We start from the raw sequence: 23,784 nt of genomic DNA, 5'->3' as shown, positions 1-23,784 counted from the left end.
GACTTCACGAGGAACCTACGTACTGTTAGACTTCACGAGGAACCTACGTACTGTTAGACTTCACGAGGAACCTACGTACTGTTAGACTTCATGAGGAACCCACGTACTGTTAGACTTCATGAGGAACCTACGTACTGTTAGACTTCATGAGGAACCCACGTACTGTTAGACTTCATGAGGAACCTACGTACTGTTAGACTTCACGAGGAACCTACGTACTGTTAGACTTCATGAGGAACCTACGTACTGTTTGACTTCATGAGGAGCCTACGTACTGTTAGACTTCACGAGGAACCTACGTACTGTTAGACTTCACGAGGAACCTACGTACTGTTAGACTTCATGAGGAACCCACGTACTGTTAGACTTCATGAGGAACCTACGTACTGTTAGACTTCATGAGGAACCCACGTACTGTTAGACTTCGAGGAATACGAGGAACGAGGAACCTACGTACTGTTAGACTTCATGAGGAACCCACGTACTGTTAGACTTCACGAGGAACCCACGTACTGTTAGACTTCAAGAGGAACCTACGTACTGTTAGACTTCACTTCACGAGGAACCTACGTACTGTTAGACTTCACGAGGAACCCACGTACTGTTAGACTTCATGAGGAACCTACGTACTGTTAGACTTCATGAGGAACCTACGTACTGTTAGACTTCACGAGGAACCTACGTACTGTTAGACTTCACGAGGAACCTACGTACTGTTAGACTTCACGAGGAACCTACGTACTGTTAGACTTCACGAGGAACCTACGTACTGTTAGACTTCATGAGGAACCTACGTACTGTTAGACTTCACGAGGAACCCACGTACTGTTAGACTTCACGAGGAACCTACGTACTGTTAGACTTCATGTGGAACCTACGTACTGTTAGACTTCACGAGGAACCCACGTACTGTTAGACTTTGAGGACCACGTACTGTTAGACTTCATGAGGAACCCACGTACTGTTAGACTTCATGAGGAACCTACGTACTGTTAGACTTCACGAGGAACCTACGTACTGTTAGACTTCATGAGGAACCTACGTACTGTTAGACTTCACGAGGAACCTACGTACTGTTAGACTTCACGAGGAACCCACGTACTGTTAGACTTCACGAGGAACCTACGTACTGTTAGACTTCACGAGGAACCTACGTACTGTTAGACTTCACGAGGAACCCACGTACTGTTAGACTTCACGAGGAACCTACGTACTGTTAGACTTCACGAGGAACCTACGTACTGTTAGACTTCACGAGGAACCTACGTACTGTTAGACTTCACGAGGAACCCACGTACTGTTAGACTTCACGAGGAACCTACGTACTGTTAGACTTCACGAGGAACCTACGTACTGTTAGACTTCACGAGGAACCTACGTACTGTTAGACTTCACGAGGAACCTACGTACTGTTAGACTTCACGAGGAACCTACGTACTGTTAGACTTCACGAGGAACCTACGTACTGTTAGACTTCACGAGGAACCTACGTACTGTTAGACTTCACGAGGAACCTACGTACTGTTAGACTTCACGAGGAACCTACGTACTGTTAGACTTCATGAGGAACCTACGTACTGTTAGACTTCATGAGGAACCCACGTACTGTTAGACTTCATGAGGAACCCACGTACTGTTAGACTTCATGAGGAACCCACGTACTGTTAGACTTCATGAGGAACCCACGTACTGTTAGACTTCATGAGGAACCTACGTACTGTTAGACTTCACGAGGAACCTACGTACTGTTAGACTTCATGAGGAACCTACGTACTGTTAGACTTACGTACTGTTAGACTTCACGAGGAACCTACGTACTGTTAGACTTCATGAGGAACCTACGTACTGTTAGACTTCACGAGGAACCCACGTACTGTTAGACTTCACGAGGAACCCACGTACTGTTAGACTTCACGAGGAACCTACGTACTGTTAGACTTCACGAGGAACCCACGTACTGTTAGACTTCACGAGGAACCTACGTACTGTTAGACTTCACGAGGAACCCACGTACTGTTAGACTTCACGAGGAACCTACGTACTGTTAGACTTCACGAGGAACCCACGTACTGTTAGACTTCACGAGGAACCCACGTACTGTTAGACTTCACGAGGAACCCACGTACTGTTAGACTTCACGAGGAACCTACGTACTGTTAGACTTCACGAGGAACCCACGTACTGTTAGACTTCACGAGGAACCTACGTACTGTTTCCCTTCTAACACTGTCTCCTCCTTTATCTGTCTGTCTATCCAGATTATAATTCTATTACTTATTTTTCCCACTGTTAATTAAGATAAGTTAGCTTCGGATAATATGTACTCAATTATCCGTAGAGCGTCTGCTACTGTTGGTACATACGGGATTGATCCGTACACTCGGCATGCCACGGACCGACGTGTTCGTGGCGTTAGTCCTTAATAGACGTAGCATTCCTGGTCTTCGTTCCCAGTATGCTCTGACGTTCTGACCTTCACGAACACTTGTGACCTGACCTGATTTTGGCTGCATTGTGATCTGTGTTCGCCTGGTGTTGTTGTGGGTTTCTCCTGTCACTACACCTGACTGTGGCACCTGACATCACTAACTGGGATGGCTGCACACACCTGACCTCACTAACTGTGCTGGCTGCACACATCTGACCTCACTAACTGTGCTGGCTGCACACACCTGACCTCACTAACTGTGCTGGCTGCACACATCTGACCTCACTAACTGTGCTGGCTGCACACATCTGACCTCACTAACTGTGCTGGCTGCACACACCTGACCTCACTAACTGTGCTGGCTGCACACATCTGACCTCACTAACTGTGCTGGCTGCACACACCTGACCTCACTAACTGTGCTGGCTGCACACATCTGACCTCACTAACTGTGCTGGCTGCACACACCTGACCTCACTAACTGTGCTGGCTGCACACATCTGACCTCACTAACTGTGCTGGCTGCACACACCTGACCTCACTAACTGTGCTGGCTGCACACATCTGACCTCACTAACTGTGCTGGCTGCACACACCTGACATCACTAACTGTGCTGGCTGCACACATCTGACCTCACTAACTGTGCTAGCTGCACACACCTGACCTCACTAACTGTGCTAGCTGCACACACCTGACCTCACTAACTGTGCTAGCTGCACACACCTGACCTCACTAACTGTGCTAGCTGCACACACCTGACCTCACTCTCTCTAGCACCTATCAACATTCGTACCTTCTTCTGAGCGAATGTAATCAAGCTCCTTGAAGATATAATTCCTTCAGCCTGCGTCGTGTGTCGTAGCTGCGTCAGAATTTCAGGTCGGATTTGTGCGTCAGTTGTGACGTATGGTATGGCGTATGGTATGTGCGTCAGATTTCTACAGGCTTGTGCTGCCTGAGGTACACTGTAATCACTACCGGAGGAGATGCAGTACCTCCCCGGTACAGTATATGTGGTACACCGGGTGTGGGCGCCCACATACCATGTGAAACACGGTTACCTGAGAGGGATGAGTGGGCGTGGAGAGAGTGAGCCAGGTGCTGTGGGAAGAGGTTGTTGCTGGCCCCCACAATGGGGTCTGCGCTCCTGGGGGTGCTTGTGTCCCCGTGGGGGGAGCACAGGCCCACGGGGAACCCACCGCCCACGCCCACGCCGCTGCTGCTTCTGAAGTCGGGCATCTCTGTAAAGTGAACTGTTGGTCAATATTTGGAATAGTTGTGTGTGTGTGTGTGTGTGTGTGTGTGTGTGTGTGTGTGTGTGTGTGTGTGTGTGTGTGTGTGTGAGGGAGAGAGAAAGAGAGAGAGAATAGTTACCTATTTATATTCACCTGTTTGTGGTTGCAGGGGTCGAGTCCCAGCTCCTGGGCCCCACCTCATCAACTGGCCGCTACTGAGCACACAGTCCCATATCTTCTTGTGTGTCCTATCGTACCTGTTCTTAAAACTGTGTACTGACTCTGCCTTTATCCCTATGCTGTCCAGGTGAGGAGCTCAGGTGGGCGCTGGTGAGTCCTGAGATGTTGGAGAGAGAGAGATGCAGCATCACTTGCGGAGCCTGGAGTAATGCTCACTTGTTAAAGGAGACACATGTGGATAAAACGTCTGAAGACGTTTTGCCCACAAGTGGCTTTATCAGTTCAACACTGAGGTTATCAGGAGGTCTTGAACCTGTTATCAGTTCAACACAGGTTATCAGAAGGTCTTGAACCTGTTATCAGTTCAACACAGGTTATCAGGAGGTCTTGAACCTGTTATCAGTTCAACACAGGTTATCAGAAGGTCTTGAACCTGTTATCAGTTCAACACAGGTTATCAGGAGGTCTTGAACCTGTTATCAGTTCAACACTGAGGTTGTCAGAAGGTCTTGAACCTGTTATCAGTTCAACACAGGTTATCAGAAGGTCTTGAACCTGTTATCAGTTCAACACAGGTTATCAGGTCTTCATTAAGTCATTAAGTTTTATTTCGCCTCAATAACTCTCTCTGTCTTTATTTTGGATGTGATGTAATAATACACTGATCAGTGTAATTCTGTCCTCCTTGACTCACTTGACTATTAGTGCTGGCTTGTGAAAGTATTCCTCATTGTTGCCTGCGTTTATATTCGTTGGGGGGGTTGAACTCTAGTAGCCACTTGTGTGAGTGAGTGTGTGTGTGTGAGTGCGTCAGCGTGTGCCAATCAGTGAACGAGTGTGTTTGTGAGTGCCAATCACTGAAGGAGTGTGTTTGTGAGTGCCAGTCATCCAACGAGTGTGTTTGTGAGAGCCAATCACTGAAGGAGTGTGTTTGTGAGTGCCAGTCATCCAACGAGTGTGTTTGTGAGTGCCAGTCACTGAAGGAGTGTGTTTGTGAGTGCCAGTCATCCAACGAGTGTGTTTGTGAGAGCCAGTCACTGAAGGAGTGTGTTTGTGAGTGCCAGTCATCCAACGAGTGTGTTTGTGAGTGCCAGTCACTGAAGGAGTGTGTTTGTGAGTGCCAGTCATCCAACGAGTGTGTTTGTGAGTGCCAGTCACTGAAGGAGTGTGTTTGTGAGTGCCAGTCATCCAACGAGTGTGTTTGTGAGAGCCAGTCACTGAAGGAGTGTGTTTGTGAGTGCCAGTCATCCAACGAGTGTGTTTGTGAGAGCCAGTCACTGAAGGAGTGTGTTTGTGAGTGCCAGTCATCCAACGAGTGTGTTTGTGAGTGCCAGTCACTGAAGGAGTGTGTTTGTGAGTGCCAGTCATCCAACGAGTGTGTTTGTGAGAGCCAATCACTGAAGGAGTGTGTTTGTGAGTGCCAGTCATCCAACGAGTGTGTTTGTGAGTGCCAGTCACTGAAGGAGTGTGTTTGTGAGAGCCAATCACTGAAGGAGTGTGTTTGTGAGTGCCAGTCATCCAACGAGTGTGTTTGTGAGAGCCAGTCACTGAAGGAGTGTGTTTGTGAGTGCCAGTCATCCAACGAGTGTGTTTGTGAGAGCCAATCACTGAAGGAGTGTGTTTGTGAGTGCCAGTCATCCAACGAGTGTGTTTGTGAGTGCCAGTCACTGAAGGAGTGTGTTTGTGAGTGCCAGTCATCCAACGAGTGTGTTTGTGAGAGCCAATCACTGAAGGAGTGTGTTTGTGAGTGCCAGTCATCCAACGAGTGTGTTTGTGAGAGCCAATCACTGAAGGAGTGTGTTTGTGAGTGCCAGTCATCCAACGAGTGTGTTTGTGAGAGCCAATCACTGAAGGAGTGTGTTTGTGAGTGCCAGTCATCCAACGAGTGTGTTTGTGAGTGCCAGTCACTGAAGGAGTGTGTTTGCGTGTGCCAATCATCCAACAAGCGTGTTTGAAAGTGCATCTGGGAGTGCCAGTCACCCAAGGAGTGCTGTGTACCAGCCACACTACTCCCACCTGTCCCTCCCACGCAGAGTCTTCCTCGACTCCTACTACAATCTTGAGACACAGGCACCAAGTCTTTTAAGACCGAGTTAACAGATATTTGAGGAACACTGGATCTGAGACGCCTCTGTCATGTCAATATGTGTCTAGCGTTAGTTGAAGTGATATTATCAACACTTGTGAGATGACAGGAGTGCTGTGTGCTGGACCAAGGTGTTATTCTCTAGAGTGCTATGCCAGGGTGCTGGTGTTATTCTCTAGAGTGCTATACCAGGGTGTTGGTGTTATTCTCTAGAGTACTATACCAGGGTGCTGGTGTTATTCTCTAGAGTGCTATACCAGGGTGCTGGTGTTATTCTCTAGAGTGCTATACCAGGGTGCTGGTGTTATTCTCTAGAGTGCTATGCCAGGGTGCTGGTGTTATTCTCTAGAGTGCTATACCAGGGTGCTGGTGTTATTCTCTAGAGTACTATACCAGGGTGCTGGTGTTATTCTCTAGAGTGCTATACCAGGGTGCTGGTGTTATTCTCTAGAGTGCTATACCAGGGTGCTGGTGTTATTCTCTAGAGTGCTATGCCAGGGTGCTGGTGTTATTCTCTAGAGTACTATACCAGGGTGCTGGTGTTATTCTCTAGAGTGCTATACCAGGGTGCTGGTGTTATTCTCTAGAGTGCTATACCAGGGTGCTGGTGTTATTCTCTAGAGTGCTATACCAGGGTGCTGGTGTTATTCTCTAGAGTGCTATACCAGGGTGCTGGTGTTATTCTCTAGAGTGCTATGCCAGGGTGCTGGTGTTATTCTCTAGAGTGCTATGCCAGGGTGCTGGTGTTATTCTCTAGAGTGCTATGCCAGGGTGCTGGTGTTATTCTCTAGAGTGCTATGCCAGGGTGCTGGTGTTATTCTCTAGAGTGCTATGCCAGGGTGCTGGTGTTATTCTCTAGAGTGCTGTGCCAGGGTGCTGGTGTTATTCTCTAGAGTGCTGTGCCAGGGTGCTGGTGTTATTCTCTAGAGTGCTATGCCAGGGTGCTGGTGTTATTCTCTAGAGTGCTGTGCCAGGGTGCTGGTGTTATTCTCTAGAGTGCTGTGCCAGGGTGCTGGTGTTATTCTCTAGAGTGCTATACCAGGGTGCTGGTGTTATTCTCTAGAGTGCTATGCCAGGGTGCTGGTGTTATTCTCTAGAGTGCTATGCCAGGGTGCTGGTGTTATTCTCTAGAGTGCTATGCCAGGGTGCTGGTGTTATTCTCTAGAGTGCTATACCAGGGTGCTGGTGTTATTCTCTAGAGTGCTATGCCAGGGTGCTGGTGTTATTCTCTAGAGTGCTGTGCCAGGGTGCTGGTGTTATTCTCTAGAGTGCTATACCAGGGTGCTGGTGTTATTCTCTAGAGTGCTATGCCAGGGTGCTGGTGTTATTCTCTAGAGTGCTATGCCAGGGTGCTGGTGTTATTCTCTAGAGTGCTATGCCAGGGTGCTGGTGTTATTCTCTAGAGTGCTATACCAGGGTGCTGGTGTTATTCTCTAGAGTGCTATGCCAGGGTGCTGGTGTTATTCTCTAGAGTGCTGTGCCAGGGTGCTGGTGTTATTCTCTAGAGTGCTATACCAGGGTGCTGGTGTTATTCTCTAGAGTGCTATGCCAGGGTGCTGGTGTTATTCTCTAGAGTGCTATGCCAGGGTGCTGGTGTTATTCTCTAGAGTGCTGTGCCAGGGTGCTGGTGTTATTCTCTAGAGTGCTGTGCCAGGGTGCTGGTGTTATTCTCTAGAGTGCTATACCAGGGTGCTGGTGTTATTCTCTAGAGTGCTATACCAGGGTGCTGGTGTTATTCTCTAGAGTGCTATGCCAGGGTGCTGGTGTTATTCTCTAGAGTGCTGTGCCAGGGTGCTGGTGTTATTCTCTAGAGTGCTGTGCCAGGGTGCTGGTGTTATTCTCTAGAGTGCTATGCCAGGGTGCTGGTGTTATTCTCTAGAGTGCTGTGCCAGGGTGCTGGTGTTATTCTCTAGAGTGCTGTGCCAGGGTGTTGGTGTTATTCTCTAGAGTGCTATACCAGTTTATGCTCTCTCTCTCTCTCTCTCTCTCTCTCTCTCTCTCTCTCTCTCTCTCTCTCTCTCTCTCTCCCCATTATCACCCCTCAACTCCCCCTTCTCTTACCTCATAAACACCAAATAATAATTTACCTCAATCTCCATCTCCCTCCCTCCCTCCTTCCTTCCTTCCTTCCTTCCTTCCCTCCCTCCCTCCCTCCCTCCCTCCCTCCCTACCTCCCTCCCTCCCTCCCTCCCTCCCTCCCTCCCTCCCTCCCTCCCTCCCTCCCTCCCTCCCTACCTCCTTCCTTCCGTTTCTCTTTCACTCCCTCTGTCCCTGCTTCCCTTCCTGCCTACCTCCCTCTCTCTCTCCCTCCCTCCCTCCCTCTCTCCCTGTCAACTTCTCCCTCTCCTTAAAATCCATCTAACTCCTCTCACACTCTCCCTACCACTTTTACTCCCCTTCTGAGACACTAAAACATCTACACACACCCACATACACTCACCCATACCCCCACTCACCTACACACACCCACATACACTCACCCATACCCCCACTCACCTACACACACCCACATACACTCACCCATACCCCCACTCACCTACACACACCCACATACACTCACCCATACCCCCACTCACCTACACACACCCACATACACTCACCCATACCCCCACTCACCTACACACACCCACATACACTCACCCATACCCCCACTCACCTACACACACCCACATACACTCACCCATACCCCCACTCACCTACACACACCCACATACACTCACCCATACCCCCACTCACCTACACACACCCACATACACTCACCCATACCCCCACTCACCTACACACACCCACATACACTCACCCATACACCCACTCACCTACACACACCCACATACTCACTCACCCACCATACCCCCACTCACCTACACACACCCACATACACTCACCCATACCCCCCCACTCACCCCTACACACACCCCCACATACACTCACCCACACCCACACTCACCTACACACACCCACATACACTCACCCACACTCACACTCACCTACACACACCCACATACACTCACCCACACTCACACTCACCTACACACACCCACATACACTCACCCACACTCACACTCACCTACACACACCCACATACACTCACCCATACCCCCACTCACCTACACACACCCACATACACTCACCCATACCCCCACTCACCTACACACACCCACATACACTCACCCACACCCACACTCACCTACACACACCCACATACACTCACCCACACTCACACTCACCTACACACACCCACATACACTCACCCACACTCACACTCACCTACACACACCCACATACACTCACCCACACTCACACTCACCTACACACACCCATATACACTCACCCACACTCACACTCACCTACACACACCCACATACACTCACCCACACTCACACTCACCTACACACACCCATATACACTCACCCACACTCACACTCACCTACACACACCCACATACACTCACCCACACTCACACTCACCTACACACACCCACATACACTCACCCACACTCACACTCACCTACACACACCCACATACACTCACCCACACTCACACTCACCTACACACACCCATATACACTCACCCACACTCACACTCACCTACACACACCCACATACACTCACCCACACCCACACTCACCTACACACACCCACATACACTCACCCACACTCACACTCACCTACACACACCCACATACACTCACCCACACTCACACTCACCTACACACACCCACATACACTCACCCACACTCACACTCACCTACACACACCCACATACACTCACCCACACTCACCTACACACACCCACATACACTCACCCACACTCACACTCACCTACACACACCCACATACACTCACCCACACTCACACTCACCTACACACACCCACATACACTCACCCACACTCACACTCACCTACACACACCCACATACACTCACCCACACTCACACTCACCGACACACACCCACATACACTCACCCCACACCCACACTCACCTACATACACACCCACGTACACTCACCCACACCCACACTCACCTACACACACCCACATACACTCACCCACACTCACACTCACCTACACACACCCACATACACTCACCCACACCCACACTCACCTACACACACCCACATACACTCACCCACACTCACCTACACACACCCACATACACTCACCCACACTCACACTCACCTACACACACCCACATACACTCACCCACACTCACACTCACCTACACACACCCACATACACTCACCCACACTCACACTCACCTACACACACCCACATACACTCACCCACACCCACACTCACCTACACACACCCACGTACACTCACCCACACCCACACTCACCTACACACACCCACATACACTCACCCACACTCACACTCACCTACACACACCCACATACACTCACCCACACCCACACTCACCTACACACACCCACATACACTCACCCACACTCACACTCACCTACACACACCCACATACACTCACCCACACTCACACTCACCTACACACACCCACATACACTCACCCACACTCACCTACACACACCCACATACACTCACCCACACCCACACTCACCTACACACACCCACATACACTCACCCACACTCACACTCACCTACACACACCCACATACACTCACCCACACCCACACTCACCTACACACACCCACGTACACTCACCCACACCCACACTCACCCACACCCACACTCACCTACACACACCCACATACACTCACCTACACACACCCACATACACTCACCCACACCCACACTCACCTACACACACCCACATACACTCACCCACACTCACACTCACCTACACACACCCACATACACTCACCCATACCCACACTCACCTACACACACCCACATACACTCACCCATACCCACACTCACCTACACACACCCACATACACTCACCCACACCCACACTCACCTACACACACCCACATACACTCACCCACACTCACACTCACCTACACACACCCACATACACTCACCCACACCCACACTCACCTACACACACCCACATACACTCACCCACACTCACACTCACCTACACACACCCCATACACTCACCCACACTCACACTCACCTACACACACCCACACTCACCCACACTCACACTACCCACACTCACCTACACACACCCATACATACACACACCCACATACACTCACCTACACACACCCACATACACTCACCCACACTCACACTCACCTACACACACCCACATACACTCACCCACACTCACACTCACCTACACACACCCACATACACTCACCCACACTCACACTACACTACACACACCCACATACACCCACACTCACACACCTACACTCACCCACACCCACACTCACCTACACACCCACCCACATACACTCACCCAGACTCACACTCACCTACACACACCCACATACACTCACCCACACTCACACTCACCTACACACACCCACATACACTCACCCATACCCACACTCACCTACACACACCCATACATACACTCACCCACACTCACCTACACACACCCACATACACTCACCCAGACCCACACTCAACTACACACACCCACATACACTCACCCAAACCCACACACACCAACACACACCCACATACACTCACCCTACCCACTCTCACCTACACACTCCCACATACACTCACCCACACCCACACTCGCCTACACACACCACACACTCACCCACACCCACACTCGCCTCACCCACACTCGCCTACACACACCCACATACACTCACCCACACCCACACTCACCTACACACACCCACATACACTCACCCACACCCCCACTCACCTACACACACCCACATACACTCACCCACACTCATCTACACACACCCACATACACTCACCCATACCCACACTCATCTACACAAACCCACATACACTCACCCATACCCACACTCGCCTACACACACCCACATACACTCACCCACACCCACACTCACGTACACACACCCACATACACTCACCCACACTCACCTACACACACCCACATACACTCACCCACACTCGCCTACACACACCCACATACACTCACCCACATTCACCTATACACACCCACATGCACTCACCCACACCCACACTCACCTAACACACACACACACACACACACACACACACACACACACACACACACAATGGTAACTAACACACACACACACGTACTCATATACAACAGGCCTAGTGTCTAATCGACATGTGCCTAGGACAAAATGGTAACTAACACACACACACACACACACACACACACACACACACACTCACACTCTCTCACACTCTCTCTCTCACTCTCACATGCTCTCTCACTCTCACACACTCTCACACACACACTCTCACACACTCTCACATACACACTCACACTCACACACACTCTCACACATTCTCACACACTCACACTCACTCTCACACACATTCTCACACATTCTCACACACATTCTCACACACATTCTCACACACATTCTCACACACACACACTCACACACTCACACACACTCTCACACACTCTCACACACACACACAGGAGCTCGGACTCGACCCCCGCAACCTCAACTAGGTGAGTACACACTCACACACACTCTCACACACACTCTCTCACACACACACACACACACACTCTCTCACACACACACGCACACACTCACACACGCACACTCACACACACTCACACACACACACACACACACACACACACACACACACTCACACACTCACACACTCTCACACACTCTCACACACTCACTCTCACACACACACACACACTCACACACTCTCACACACTCACACACTCTCACACTCACACACACACACACGCGCGCGCGCGCGCAAATACAACAGGCCTAGTGTCTAATCGACATGTGCCTAGTACAAAATGGTAACTAACACACACATTATATATATATATATATATATATATATATATATATATATATATATATATATATATATATATATATATATAAAATTAAGTTTCAGTACTCTGGGCATGACTCTTCATTTTGTATTTATTCTACCCAATGTCTTTATGCAGAAAACAGGAGTAACATGACATTATCTTCTATCCAAATTGAATACTATTATAGTCACAAAAAATAACCAACAAATAACCCTGTCTACCTATCTTTGTTTTCAAAATTAACTATTGTACCATCTATAGACTCGCTTCCCCAAGGTGTTCACCTTTAGATTCAGACTTAACTTACTCCACCTGATGATTCTCTATCACGCAGTAATTCACCTGATTGTCTTTCAAACCTCACCTGACTTCACCTAAACTGAATATTAAGGAGCGAATCTTCAAGTGATTCATTCGCTGAAACCAAAAAAAAATAACATTAAGATCCTAAACCATTAAACTGTATCATGTACAGTAAGCAAAAAATAAAGTGTTTCCGGGTTAGTCTACTTCACATAAATTACAAAGAGATGGGTTGGAACTTTTTTTATATAGTCTATCTGGTGGAGTCAGATTCCATGTAGATACCTGTTCAAGATTTATCAAGGTTTGATATTTTCAAAATAAAAAGAAATCCATCGTTAACTACTGTACGTAACTTTAAGGAGTCTAAGTCGGATAATATATACTTTGTGTCATCAGAAAAGAAAGGTTTTCGACGTTAGATAGCATTTGGAATAAAGTTAATGAATTACCATTGAACTACTAGCAGAGATGGTTCTATTATTTACAAACCTAGACAGAGCAACAAATATTCAGACCCTCATTCACAATCCCCATTGTGACCGAAATAATACACCAACCTGTAAGATTTAATGATGTCCGCGTGAAACTCCAGACCCAGTGGAAGGATTCAAGATGAACTTAAAGTAAAATAGTTATGAAGAAGCATCTTGCGTGATGTTAGGTAAACACAGCTGTTGCTCTAACCTTGTAAAATGTCACAGAGGTCAAGGCAGCTACATTATACACTGAATTATTATTATTATATTATGATACAAGCGTAATTTGGCTTGCCTTCATAGAACATGGCCTTGAAAACCCATTAACAATGAGAACAGATATCTCCATCACTACAATAACACCTCCATTAAAAGAGAGGAATTGTAGGCCCTGCAGTGTTCACATTTACATTATTGTTTTCAGTTAATATTATTATTATTATTACTCGTACTAACAGTAGTACTAGAATAGCGGTAGTAGCGGTTGTAGTAGTAATAATAACATAGTGGTAGTAGTAGTATAGTGCTAGTAGAATAGTGGTAGTAGTAATAGTAGTAGTGACGTAGATTTTACCCTTACTTAGAGTAAGAAATATTTTGATCTCTGCTAGTGTTTGGCATTACTAAGCATCTGTAGATGTTCTCTCCTAATAGTGTTAGAAATAAAAAAAAAAAATTTTGCAGTAATTAATAAACTGTGCTTTAAAGTGCAAACTGGCGAATACTCATTGCATATATGTATATTCAAGGAGCTCCATACTACACATCTTGATGGCTCTAAGGAAGAATCCAGTTACTACCCAAGACTTCGTTTTGGTGTTATACCCGAGATAGATATGTACCAGGTTGTTTTAATATGTGGGGTTTACAATGTACTTCGTAACCAAGCTTCTCTCAAGGTTTACAGAAAAGTACATCTAGAATAGTTTCTCTGACTTCAACTTCAACTTCGGCAAATCTGTGCAAGACCACCTTAAACTCACTACCACGTGTCTGTGTATGTGTGTATGTTCGTGTGCGTGTGTTCGTGTGTGTGTGTGTTCGTGTGTGTTCGTGTTTGTGTGCGCGTGTGTGTACTCACTTAATTGTGGTTGCAGGGGTCGAGACTCGACTCTTGGTCCCGCCTCTTCACTGACCGCTACTGGGTCCTCCCTCTCCCTGCTCCATGAGCTTTATCATACCTCGTCTTAAAACTATGTATGGTTCCTGCCTCCACTATATTACTTGCCAGACTATTCCACTTCCTAACAACTCTGTGGTTGAAGAAATACTTCCTAACATCCCTTTGACTCATTAGTCTTTTTCTTGTTTCTGTGTCCCATCTCTGGAACATCCTGTCTCTGTCCACCTTAACTATTCCATGCAGTATTTTGTATGTCGTTACCAAATCTTCCCTGACCCTCCTGTCCTCAAGTGTCGTCAGACTGATTTCCCTTAACCTTTCTTCGTAGGACATTACCCTTAGCTCTGGAACTAGCCTTATTGCAAACCGTTGCCCTTTCTCTAATTTCTTGACGTGCTTGACCAGGTGTGGGTTTCAAACTGGTGCTGCGTACTCCAGTATGGTCCTGACGTACACAGTGTACAAAGTCTTGAACGATTCCTTACTGAGGTATCGGAAGGCTATTCTCAGGTTTGCCAGGCGTCCATATGCTGCAGCAGTTATCTGGTTAGTGTGTGCTTCCGGCGACGTGCTCGGCATTATACTCACCCCAAGATCTTTCTCCTTGAGTGAGGTTTGCAGTCCTGGGCCACCTAGCCTATACTCTGTCTGCGGTCTTCTTTGCCCTTCCCCGATCTTCATGACTTTGCATTTGGCGGGGTTAAATTCTAGGAGCCAGTTGGTGGACCACGCGTCCAGCCTGTCCAAGTCTCTTTGTAGACTTGTCTGATCCGTATCTGATTTAATTCTCCTCATTAACTTCACATCATCTGCAAACAGGGACACTTCTGAGTCTATCCCTTCCGTCATGTCGTTCACATATACCAAGAATAGCCCTGGTCACAAGATTGACCCCTGTGGGACCCCGCTCGTCACAGGCGCCCATTGTGATACCTCATCACGTACCATGACTCGCTGTTGCCTCCCTGTCAGGTATTCTCTGATCCATTGCAGTACCCTTCCTGTTATACGTGCCTGATCCTATAGCTTCTGCACTAATCTCTTGTGAGGAACTGTGTCGAAGGCCTTCTTGCAGTCCAAGAAAATGCAATCAACCCACCCTTCCCTCTCATGTCTTACTTCAGTTACCTTGTCATATAACTCCAGTATGTTTGTGACAAGATTTGTTTTCCATGAATCCGTGCTGGCTGTCGTTTATAACCTTGTTCCGTTCCAGGTGCTCCACCACTCTCCTCCTGATAATCTCATGACTTTGCATACTATACACATCAGTGACACTGGTCTATAGTTTAGTGCCTAGTTTCCATCTCCTTTCTTAAAGATGGGGACTACATTTGCCGTCTTCCATACCTCAGGTAGTTGCCCAGTTTCAAGGGATGTGTTGAAGATTGTGGTTAGTGGCACACACAGTGTGTCTGTTCCCTCTTTAAGGACCCACGGAGAGATCTTGTCTAGTCCCACAGCCTTTGAGGTATCAAGGTCACTTAGGAGCTTCTTCACCTCCTTCTCGGTTGTGTGTATTTCATCCAACACTTGTTGGTATATCCCTTGTTGGTGCACCCCTCTATTTTGTCCTCCCAGTGTACCTTCTGCCTCCACTGTAAATACTTCCTGAAATCTCGTGTTGAGCTCCTCACATACCTCTTGGTTGTTTCTTGTGAGTTCCCCACCTTCTTTCCTCAGCCTGATTACTTGTTCTTTGATTGTTGTCTTCCTCCTGATGTGGCAATAAAGCAGTTTCGGATCGTGTGTGTGGGGGGAGGGTCCTCCAGCTTTTGTACAAATCTCTTGTGAGGAACTGTGTCGAAGGCCTTCTTGCAGTACAAGAAAATGCAATCTACCCACCCCTCTCACTCGTATCTTACTTCCGTTACTTCTCACTCGTGTCTTCCGTACGTTTGTGACACAGGACTTTCCTTCCCTGAATCCGCGCTGGCTGTGTTTACAAGCTTGTTCTGTTCTAGGTGCTCCACTACTCTCCTCCTGATAATCTTCTCCATGACTGCAAACTGTACACGTCATAGTGGTGTGTGTGTGTGTGTGTGTGTGTGTGTGTGTGTGTGTGTGTGTGTGTGTGTGTGTGTGTGTGTGTGTGTGTGTGTGTGTGTGTGTCTCCCAATTAATATTTGCACTAATAACTCATTACAGCTGTGCCCGGGTGTGGACGTGTGAATGTCTCATTACTTTGTAATTTGTTCACGATTGTAACCGTGTATAGATACGCAGATTATTTATTACCTTTGTAACTTAGTCATGATTGTGACCAGATCTACCTGGAGTTCATTACCGTTATAACTTTGTCATAACTGTGACCAGATCTACCTGGAGTTCATTACCGTTATAACTTTGTCATAACTGTGACCAGATCTACCTGGAGTTCATTACCGTTATAACTTTGTCATAACTGTGACCAGATCTACCTGGAGTTCATTACCTTTGTAACTTGGTCATAACTGTGACCAGATCTACCTGGAGTTCATTACCTTCATAACTTGATCAGCTATAAAAACTTTGGGGCCCACCGCCCACAGGATGGGTATGGGGTACATAATAAAGATACTAAACTAACTAAAACCTCACTCTGGCGATTTAGTCCGCTTGACATAAGGTTCTTAAAACGTTTTGGGCTGCAGTGTTGCTTCGATTAAAGAAGGCAATAATGTTCAGAAATGAAGAATATACTGACTTATCGTTGTGATTAAAAATTTCATAAATTAGCTAAAAATATTACAGACTCTTATCGATTTCACGCAATAATCATGTGTTTTTTTATCTTAAAATGTGTACACCGTTATGGTAGGGTTACATTAAACTCAACAGGATGGGAGTGAGATAAAATGAACAACTCAGTGTTCAGTCATTCACTGCTCCGACAGCGAAAAACAAAAATGCTGAAAGGGTTCATTTATATTTATTATGTATATGTTTACAGGCAAACTAAGCATGCATACACACTATGCACATTTCAGAATGTAAATAATTTCCACATTGGGTTTCCAAGAAAAGATTATGTACTATAATATCACACACACACACACACACACACACACACACACACACACACACACACACACACACACACACACACACACACACACACACACACATTGTATTGTATGCAAAGTCATGGAGATTATCAGAAGAACTGTGGATCACCGAGAAAGGAATGAGCTTATAAACGACAACCAGCACGGATTCAGAGACGGGAAATCCTGTGTCGCAAACCTACTGGAGCTCTATGAAAAGGTGACAGCAGTAAGACAAGAAATAGGGAGGTGAGTAGAGTGCGTTTTCTTGGACTGTAAGAAAGCTTTTGAAACAGTTTCACACAAGAGATTAGTGTAAAAGATGGAGGACCAGGCTGGTATAACAGGGAAGGCACTGCATTGGATCACAGAATAACTGACGGGAAGACAGCGAGTCATGGTACGTGATGAGGTGTCAGAATGGGCGCCTGTAATGAAAGGGGTTCCACAGGGGTCAGTCCAAGGACCAGTGCTGTTTCTAGTATATGTGAACGACATGACGGAAGGAATAGACTCAAAAGTGTCCCTCTTTGCAGAGAACGTGAAATTAATGAGAAGTGAATCGGAGGAGGACAAGATAGTACAGAGATATATGGACAGGCTGCAGGCCTGGTCCAGCAACTGGCCCCTGGAGTTCAACCCCAAAAAGTGCAGTCAGGAAAATCGGGGAAGGGCAAAGAAGACCGCAGAGTATAGTCAGGGGGGGGGGGCAAAGACTACAAACCTCACTCACAGCAAAGGATCTTGGAGTGTGTATACTACCGAGTACATCTAAAGTGCGCATCAACCAAATAACTGCTGTAGCATATGGGCGACCAGCGAACCTAAGAATAGCATTCCGGTATCTCAGTAAGGAGTCGTTCCTGATACTGTACACCGTGTACGTCAGGCCCATATTAAGAGTATGCAGCTCCAGTTTAGAACCCACACCTGGTCAAGCACGTCAGGAAACTAGACAAAGTGCAAAGTTTGCAACGAGACTAGTCTCGGAGCTAAGGGGCATGTCCTACAAGGACACTGGAGGACAGGAGGAACATGATAACGACATATGAAATACTGAGAGGAATCGACAAGGTGGACAGGGAAAGGATGTTCCAGAGATGGGACACAACAAGGGGTCAAAATTGGAAGTTGAAGACTCGGATGAGTCACAGGGATGTTAGGAAGTATTTCTTCAGTTATAGAGTTGACAGGAAGTGGAACAGTCTGGAAAGTGAGGTAGTGGAGGCAGGTACCACACAAAGCTTTAAGAAGAGGCATGATAAAGCTCATGGAGCAGAGAAAGTGACCTAGTGGCGATCACTGAAGAGGCGGGGCCATAAGCTATGATTCGATCCATGCAGCCACAATTATGTGATTACACACACACACACCATAATTATATATATATATATATATATATATATATATATATATATATATATATATATATATATATATATATATATATATATATATATATATATATATATATATAATTTCCTCATCTGACTGAACTTTTCAGTTATCATATGCAAAGATATGTAATCATTTTACAGGTCAATTGATCTTTAGTTTATCAAAACAGTGACGAAGCTCTACGTTGCCGTACTATATTACAGTAACATATATAACTATAATAAAGCTCTGTACTATATATCTGCCGCACTGTACAATTGTATCTAACGTGAATTATATGTTACCAGTGCCCTTCACAATGACACTCCATGTAAATTTCTGGACAACTGCGCATCATGATGTGAATTAGTACAACTGCTATTCGCTATTGTATTTCAAGTGAATTATCTAGTACAACTAAATTCCAGTTAAAATTCACATGAATTATGTGTATCTACCTTCTTAAAGATGCATCATGGATTGTTTTTATAACACAGCATCAAGTGCACTTCAGGTGAATTAAGTTTGGCTTCTACAACTACTAAAGCTTCAGCTATTCCAGCAACTTGGCCTGTACATAATCAACTTACTGTACAGTACACTGAATAAATCGCTTAACCTTGTTATATATCAGCCTAACCTCTTTGTACTCAATTTCTCCCAGGCAGGGATGAATCCAGGGAATAGGCAAGGGGGTTGTAGCTCCCCCTTGTCCCTTTGTCCGCTATGAAAGATCATTAAGCCAAAATGAAATCTTTGATTTGCAGTATTATATATTAAATTGTTATAGCTATAGAAAATAACGTTTTCAAGCATTTAAAACCCGTAAAATAAAAAAATACTCGCGCATTCGGTGGACTATCACCCGTCGTCTTTGGTAAAGGCAAGGATGGCCTTCCCTCTGAAAGACTTCAGGAAGAACAAATTTTTTTGTTATTACTCATTAAATTGCTTCCAGTACAGCAAAAATTAACGTTGAACATTTAAAACCGATTTCATAAAAAGTGTGTCTTGGAAGGGTTATCATCCTCTCCCTCCCTTGAAATTCCTGGATCTGGCCTTGTTGTCAGGTTACTCAGCTGGGGCAGACTACGTCTGTCAGTCCAACTTCTTCGCATTCAACTTCAACCAGGTTAGACTCTTGGCTTTATATATATGATATTTCACTAACACAGAACTAGTCTCTGCATGCCAACTGCTTAACAACTGTACGTGAATTTTATTGTACCACTGTACTTCATAGACGAACTCTAAAGTGAATTTATACACAATACTAGACCAGAACTTAATACACTGATCCCCTGCTTAACAATTGATGCATAAAGTAATTTTGAATAATGACCAAAAAACTATGTTATTTAACCCCCCTCCCCCCGCCGCTTGACGACCGGCTCCCGCTTTCTTTCTTTTTTTTTTTAAAGACTAAATTCCAGGTTGCAGTTCATCCCCACCTCCCTCTTCCCGATTGACATCCACATGTAACAATCGGATGTTTATAAATATATTGTTTATCATCTCACAGGTCCCCAAAGATGGGACTAAATGAGCAGTTTCCTGCATCAGCAGTCAACACAATATTTTCAGACGCTGCATCACACACACTGCATCAACTACCGAATCGCGCAACCTCGCCAATAAAACAAATCCGTCTTTGGTGAATTTGCCAAGAGAAACTCCGCTAAATTCAGTCTGACAATAACGAAATACGTATAATATATATACATATATATATATATACATATGTATATATATACATATATATATACATATATATATACATATATATATACATATATACATATATACATATATATACATATATACATATATATACATATATATATATATATATATATATACATATATATACATATATATATACATATATATATATATATATATATATGTATATATATGTATATATATGTATATTATACGTATTTCGTTATTGTCAGACTGAATTTAGCGGAGTTTCTCTTGGCAAATTCACCAAAGACGGATTTGCCAATTTTATTAAATAAAGTGGTTTACTGTTTAAACAATTACTGGAGAATATCTCTTCTGTTCGGCATCAGACCCTAAATGTTGCTGTATTTTAATTAGAACTTTTTTATATTGAATATGGTATCAGTTTTGTTAAAGAGGTTGCAAAAAATTAAATAAAGGTTCTCCTGCCACATGTAATGGCTCATCCAATCGGCTTCAACCCTTCAACACTGACCTAACTTACATGTAGCACTGGTGTATTACTGGACTTTGTTGGTGCCGGTTTAAATAAATCTCGTCTTGCCCATCTGCTCTCACTATCTTGGAGCTTATATGAACTATACAAATTGATGTTTCTCAAAAACGAAAAATTTAATATTTTTCCAATAGGAAAGAATAAATATCTGAGAAAAGAAAAAAATAGAAATATTGAAAACTCATGCTTTAGTGCAGTATTTACGTTTCATGAGTTTAGCGAGTCTTTGAATTTCCTCTTTTTGGTACTTTCTCCCGAGACATTTTTTTCTTCCTCCCAAATTACAGTTTATAATTTAAGAATGCCTCATGCAATCGGTTTCATTTTTTTAGTTCTAGTGTCATGTAACTAGGGTAAGGTTCATGAAACTAGTTGCATGTGTGGGTATTCTTTAGTCATTGTTATATAGGCATTCCATGGCTTCCTTACTGTGACATCAACTTCTGAAAGCCTCTTCCGATCGGCCTCCAACTTTCAAAACTACTATATCCTATATAGAAGAGGGTTGGAAGTATTTTCTAGTGTACAGGATCAAATTTGGCAATTTATTTTTAAGTATCTGGTAATAAATCTAGACTACGCCTTCTCTGAATAGCTTACATTGTTAATGAATCATATATCTTATGGGAAGGATGATAATCTTTAAGTTTATGCTTTAGTCTTTAAGTTTAAATTATTAAGTACAAAGAAAGCCACTAACATGCCAGAGCATTTCGGGCACATATACTGAACATATGCAAAATGACAACCACGGGAGGCCGGGGTAATGAAGATGAAGCCCCCAGATGCAAATAATTTATTTTTAATCACTGCTGATTTTCACATCGTACCCCTTTCTAAAGATATATATGGATCCTGTCTCTACTTCTCCACTGCCAAGGACGTTCCACTTCCTCATTACTCTAAGACTGAAGAAGTAATTTCTAACATCTCTGAGTCATTTGCGTTTTCAACTTTCAACTTTTCAAGTGCATTTTCAACTTTCCCGTCTCTCAAATACTGTCCCTGTCCAACCTGCCAATTCTTATTATAACCCACAGTCTATTTCCTATAGTGTCATCATGTTTAGTTTTCCTACTCTCTCCTCAAAGGATATGCCCATTTAGCTCCGGGACCAGTCTCGCTGCAAACCTCTGAACTTTCTCCAATTTCTTAACATGCTTGATCTGCTAGTAGTGTGAATGTGGGTGGGGGGTGTGGGTGATGGGTGCGGGGGTAGGGGTATGAGTTTGTACTCACCTAATTGTGGTTGCAGGGGTCGAGACTCAGCTCCTGGCTGTAGGTGTGTGTGTGTGTAGGTGTGTGTAAATGCGTGTGTGTGTGTACTCACCTAGTTGTGCTTGCAGGGGTCGATTCACAGCTCCTGGCCTTGTGTGTGTGTGTGTGTGTGTGTGTGTGTGTGTGTGTGTGTGTGCGGGTGTGTGTGTGTGTGTGTGTGTGTGTGTGTGTGTGTCCCAATTCTAAACATCTTGTCTTTTCCCACCTTGCAATTCCCCCCAGTATTTTTTGTCGTTATCATGTCCCCTATCTCTCCGCCCTCCATTCGCAGGTTGTTTTCCCTTTAACCTCCCTCAGGGACATATTTTAGCTCTGGGACTAGTCTTGTTAAACCTTTGCACTTCTGTTTCTTCACGTTTTAGGTGGGGTTATTTGGGTTGTTTAAATTTTGGGTGTGTGAGGTTGTGTTGAGGGGTGTTGTTTTTAGGGTTTTTGGTGTGGGTGTGTGTGTGGAATGTGTGAGGTTTTTTGGTGGGTTTGTAGTTTGTTGTGTGTGGGTGTTGTGTGTGTGTATGTGTGTTGTAGGGTGTTAGGGGGTGTGGGGTGGGTGTGTTTGTGTGGTGTGTGTGAGGGGTGTGTGTGTGTGTGGTAGGGTGTGTGTGTGTGGGGGTGTGTGTGTGGGGTGTGTGTGTGTGGGGGTGTGTGGTGTATTGTGTGGGGTGTGTGTATCACCCTTTTATCCCATTTGTGGTTTCAGGGGGCAGTCTTGCCCTGGCCCCCCTCTTCCTGTTTCCTAGGTCCCTCTCCCTGCCCCACGGCCCCTCGCCTCGTAAAACCATGTTGGTTCCCCCCCCCCACTACGTCACTTTCAGGCTTTCCCTCACTACTCTATGATTGAAGAAATACTTCCTAACATCCCTTTTATTCATCTGAGCTTCAACCCAATTTTGACCTCTTTTGTCTGTGTCCTCTCGGGAAAATCCCGCTTTTTTCCATTGTCTATTCTGGCAGTATTTTAATGCATCATGTCTCCCCCCTCCCGTCCTCCAGTGTCGAGGCCGATTTCCCCCAACCTTTCTTCGTGGACAATCCCCCAGCCTGGGACTAGCCTTGTTTACTTTTTAATTTCTTGACGTGCTTACAGGGGGTGGTTAAACTAGTGCTGCATACCCGGGGTATA

General features: G+C 45.6%; 1 protein-coding gene across 1 annotated transcript in view; it reads right to left on the bottom strand.

The window, feature by feature from the left end:
- LOC128699286 (uncharacterized) overlaps window positions 1–23,784 on the bottom strand; it is a 221,848-nt gene that overhangs the window by 4,933 nt on the left and 193,131 nt on the right. The window contains exon 5 of the mRNA XM_070098175.1: window positions 3,491–3,670. Coding sequence (XP_069954276.1) covers window positions 3,491–3,670 — 180 coding nt within the window. The remainder of the gene's footprint in view (window positions 1–3,490; window positions 3,671–23,784) is intronic.

This window comes from Cherax quadricarinatus, chromosome 61 (genome assembly GCF_038502225.1).
Source record: "Cherax quadricarinatus isolate ZL_2023a chromosome 61, ASM3850222v1, whole genome shotgun sequence".
NCBI classification, from domain to species: domain Eukaryota; kingdom Metazoa; phylum Arthropoda; class Malacostraca; order Decapoda; family Parastacidae; genus Cherax; species Cherax quadricarinatus.
Note: the sequence above shows the minus strand (reverse complement) of the source record. Positions and strands in the feature narration are given on the sequence as shown.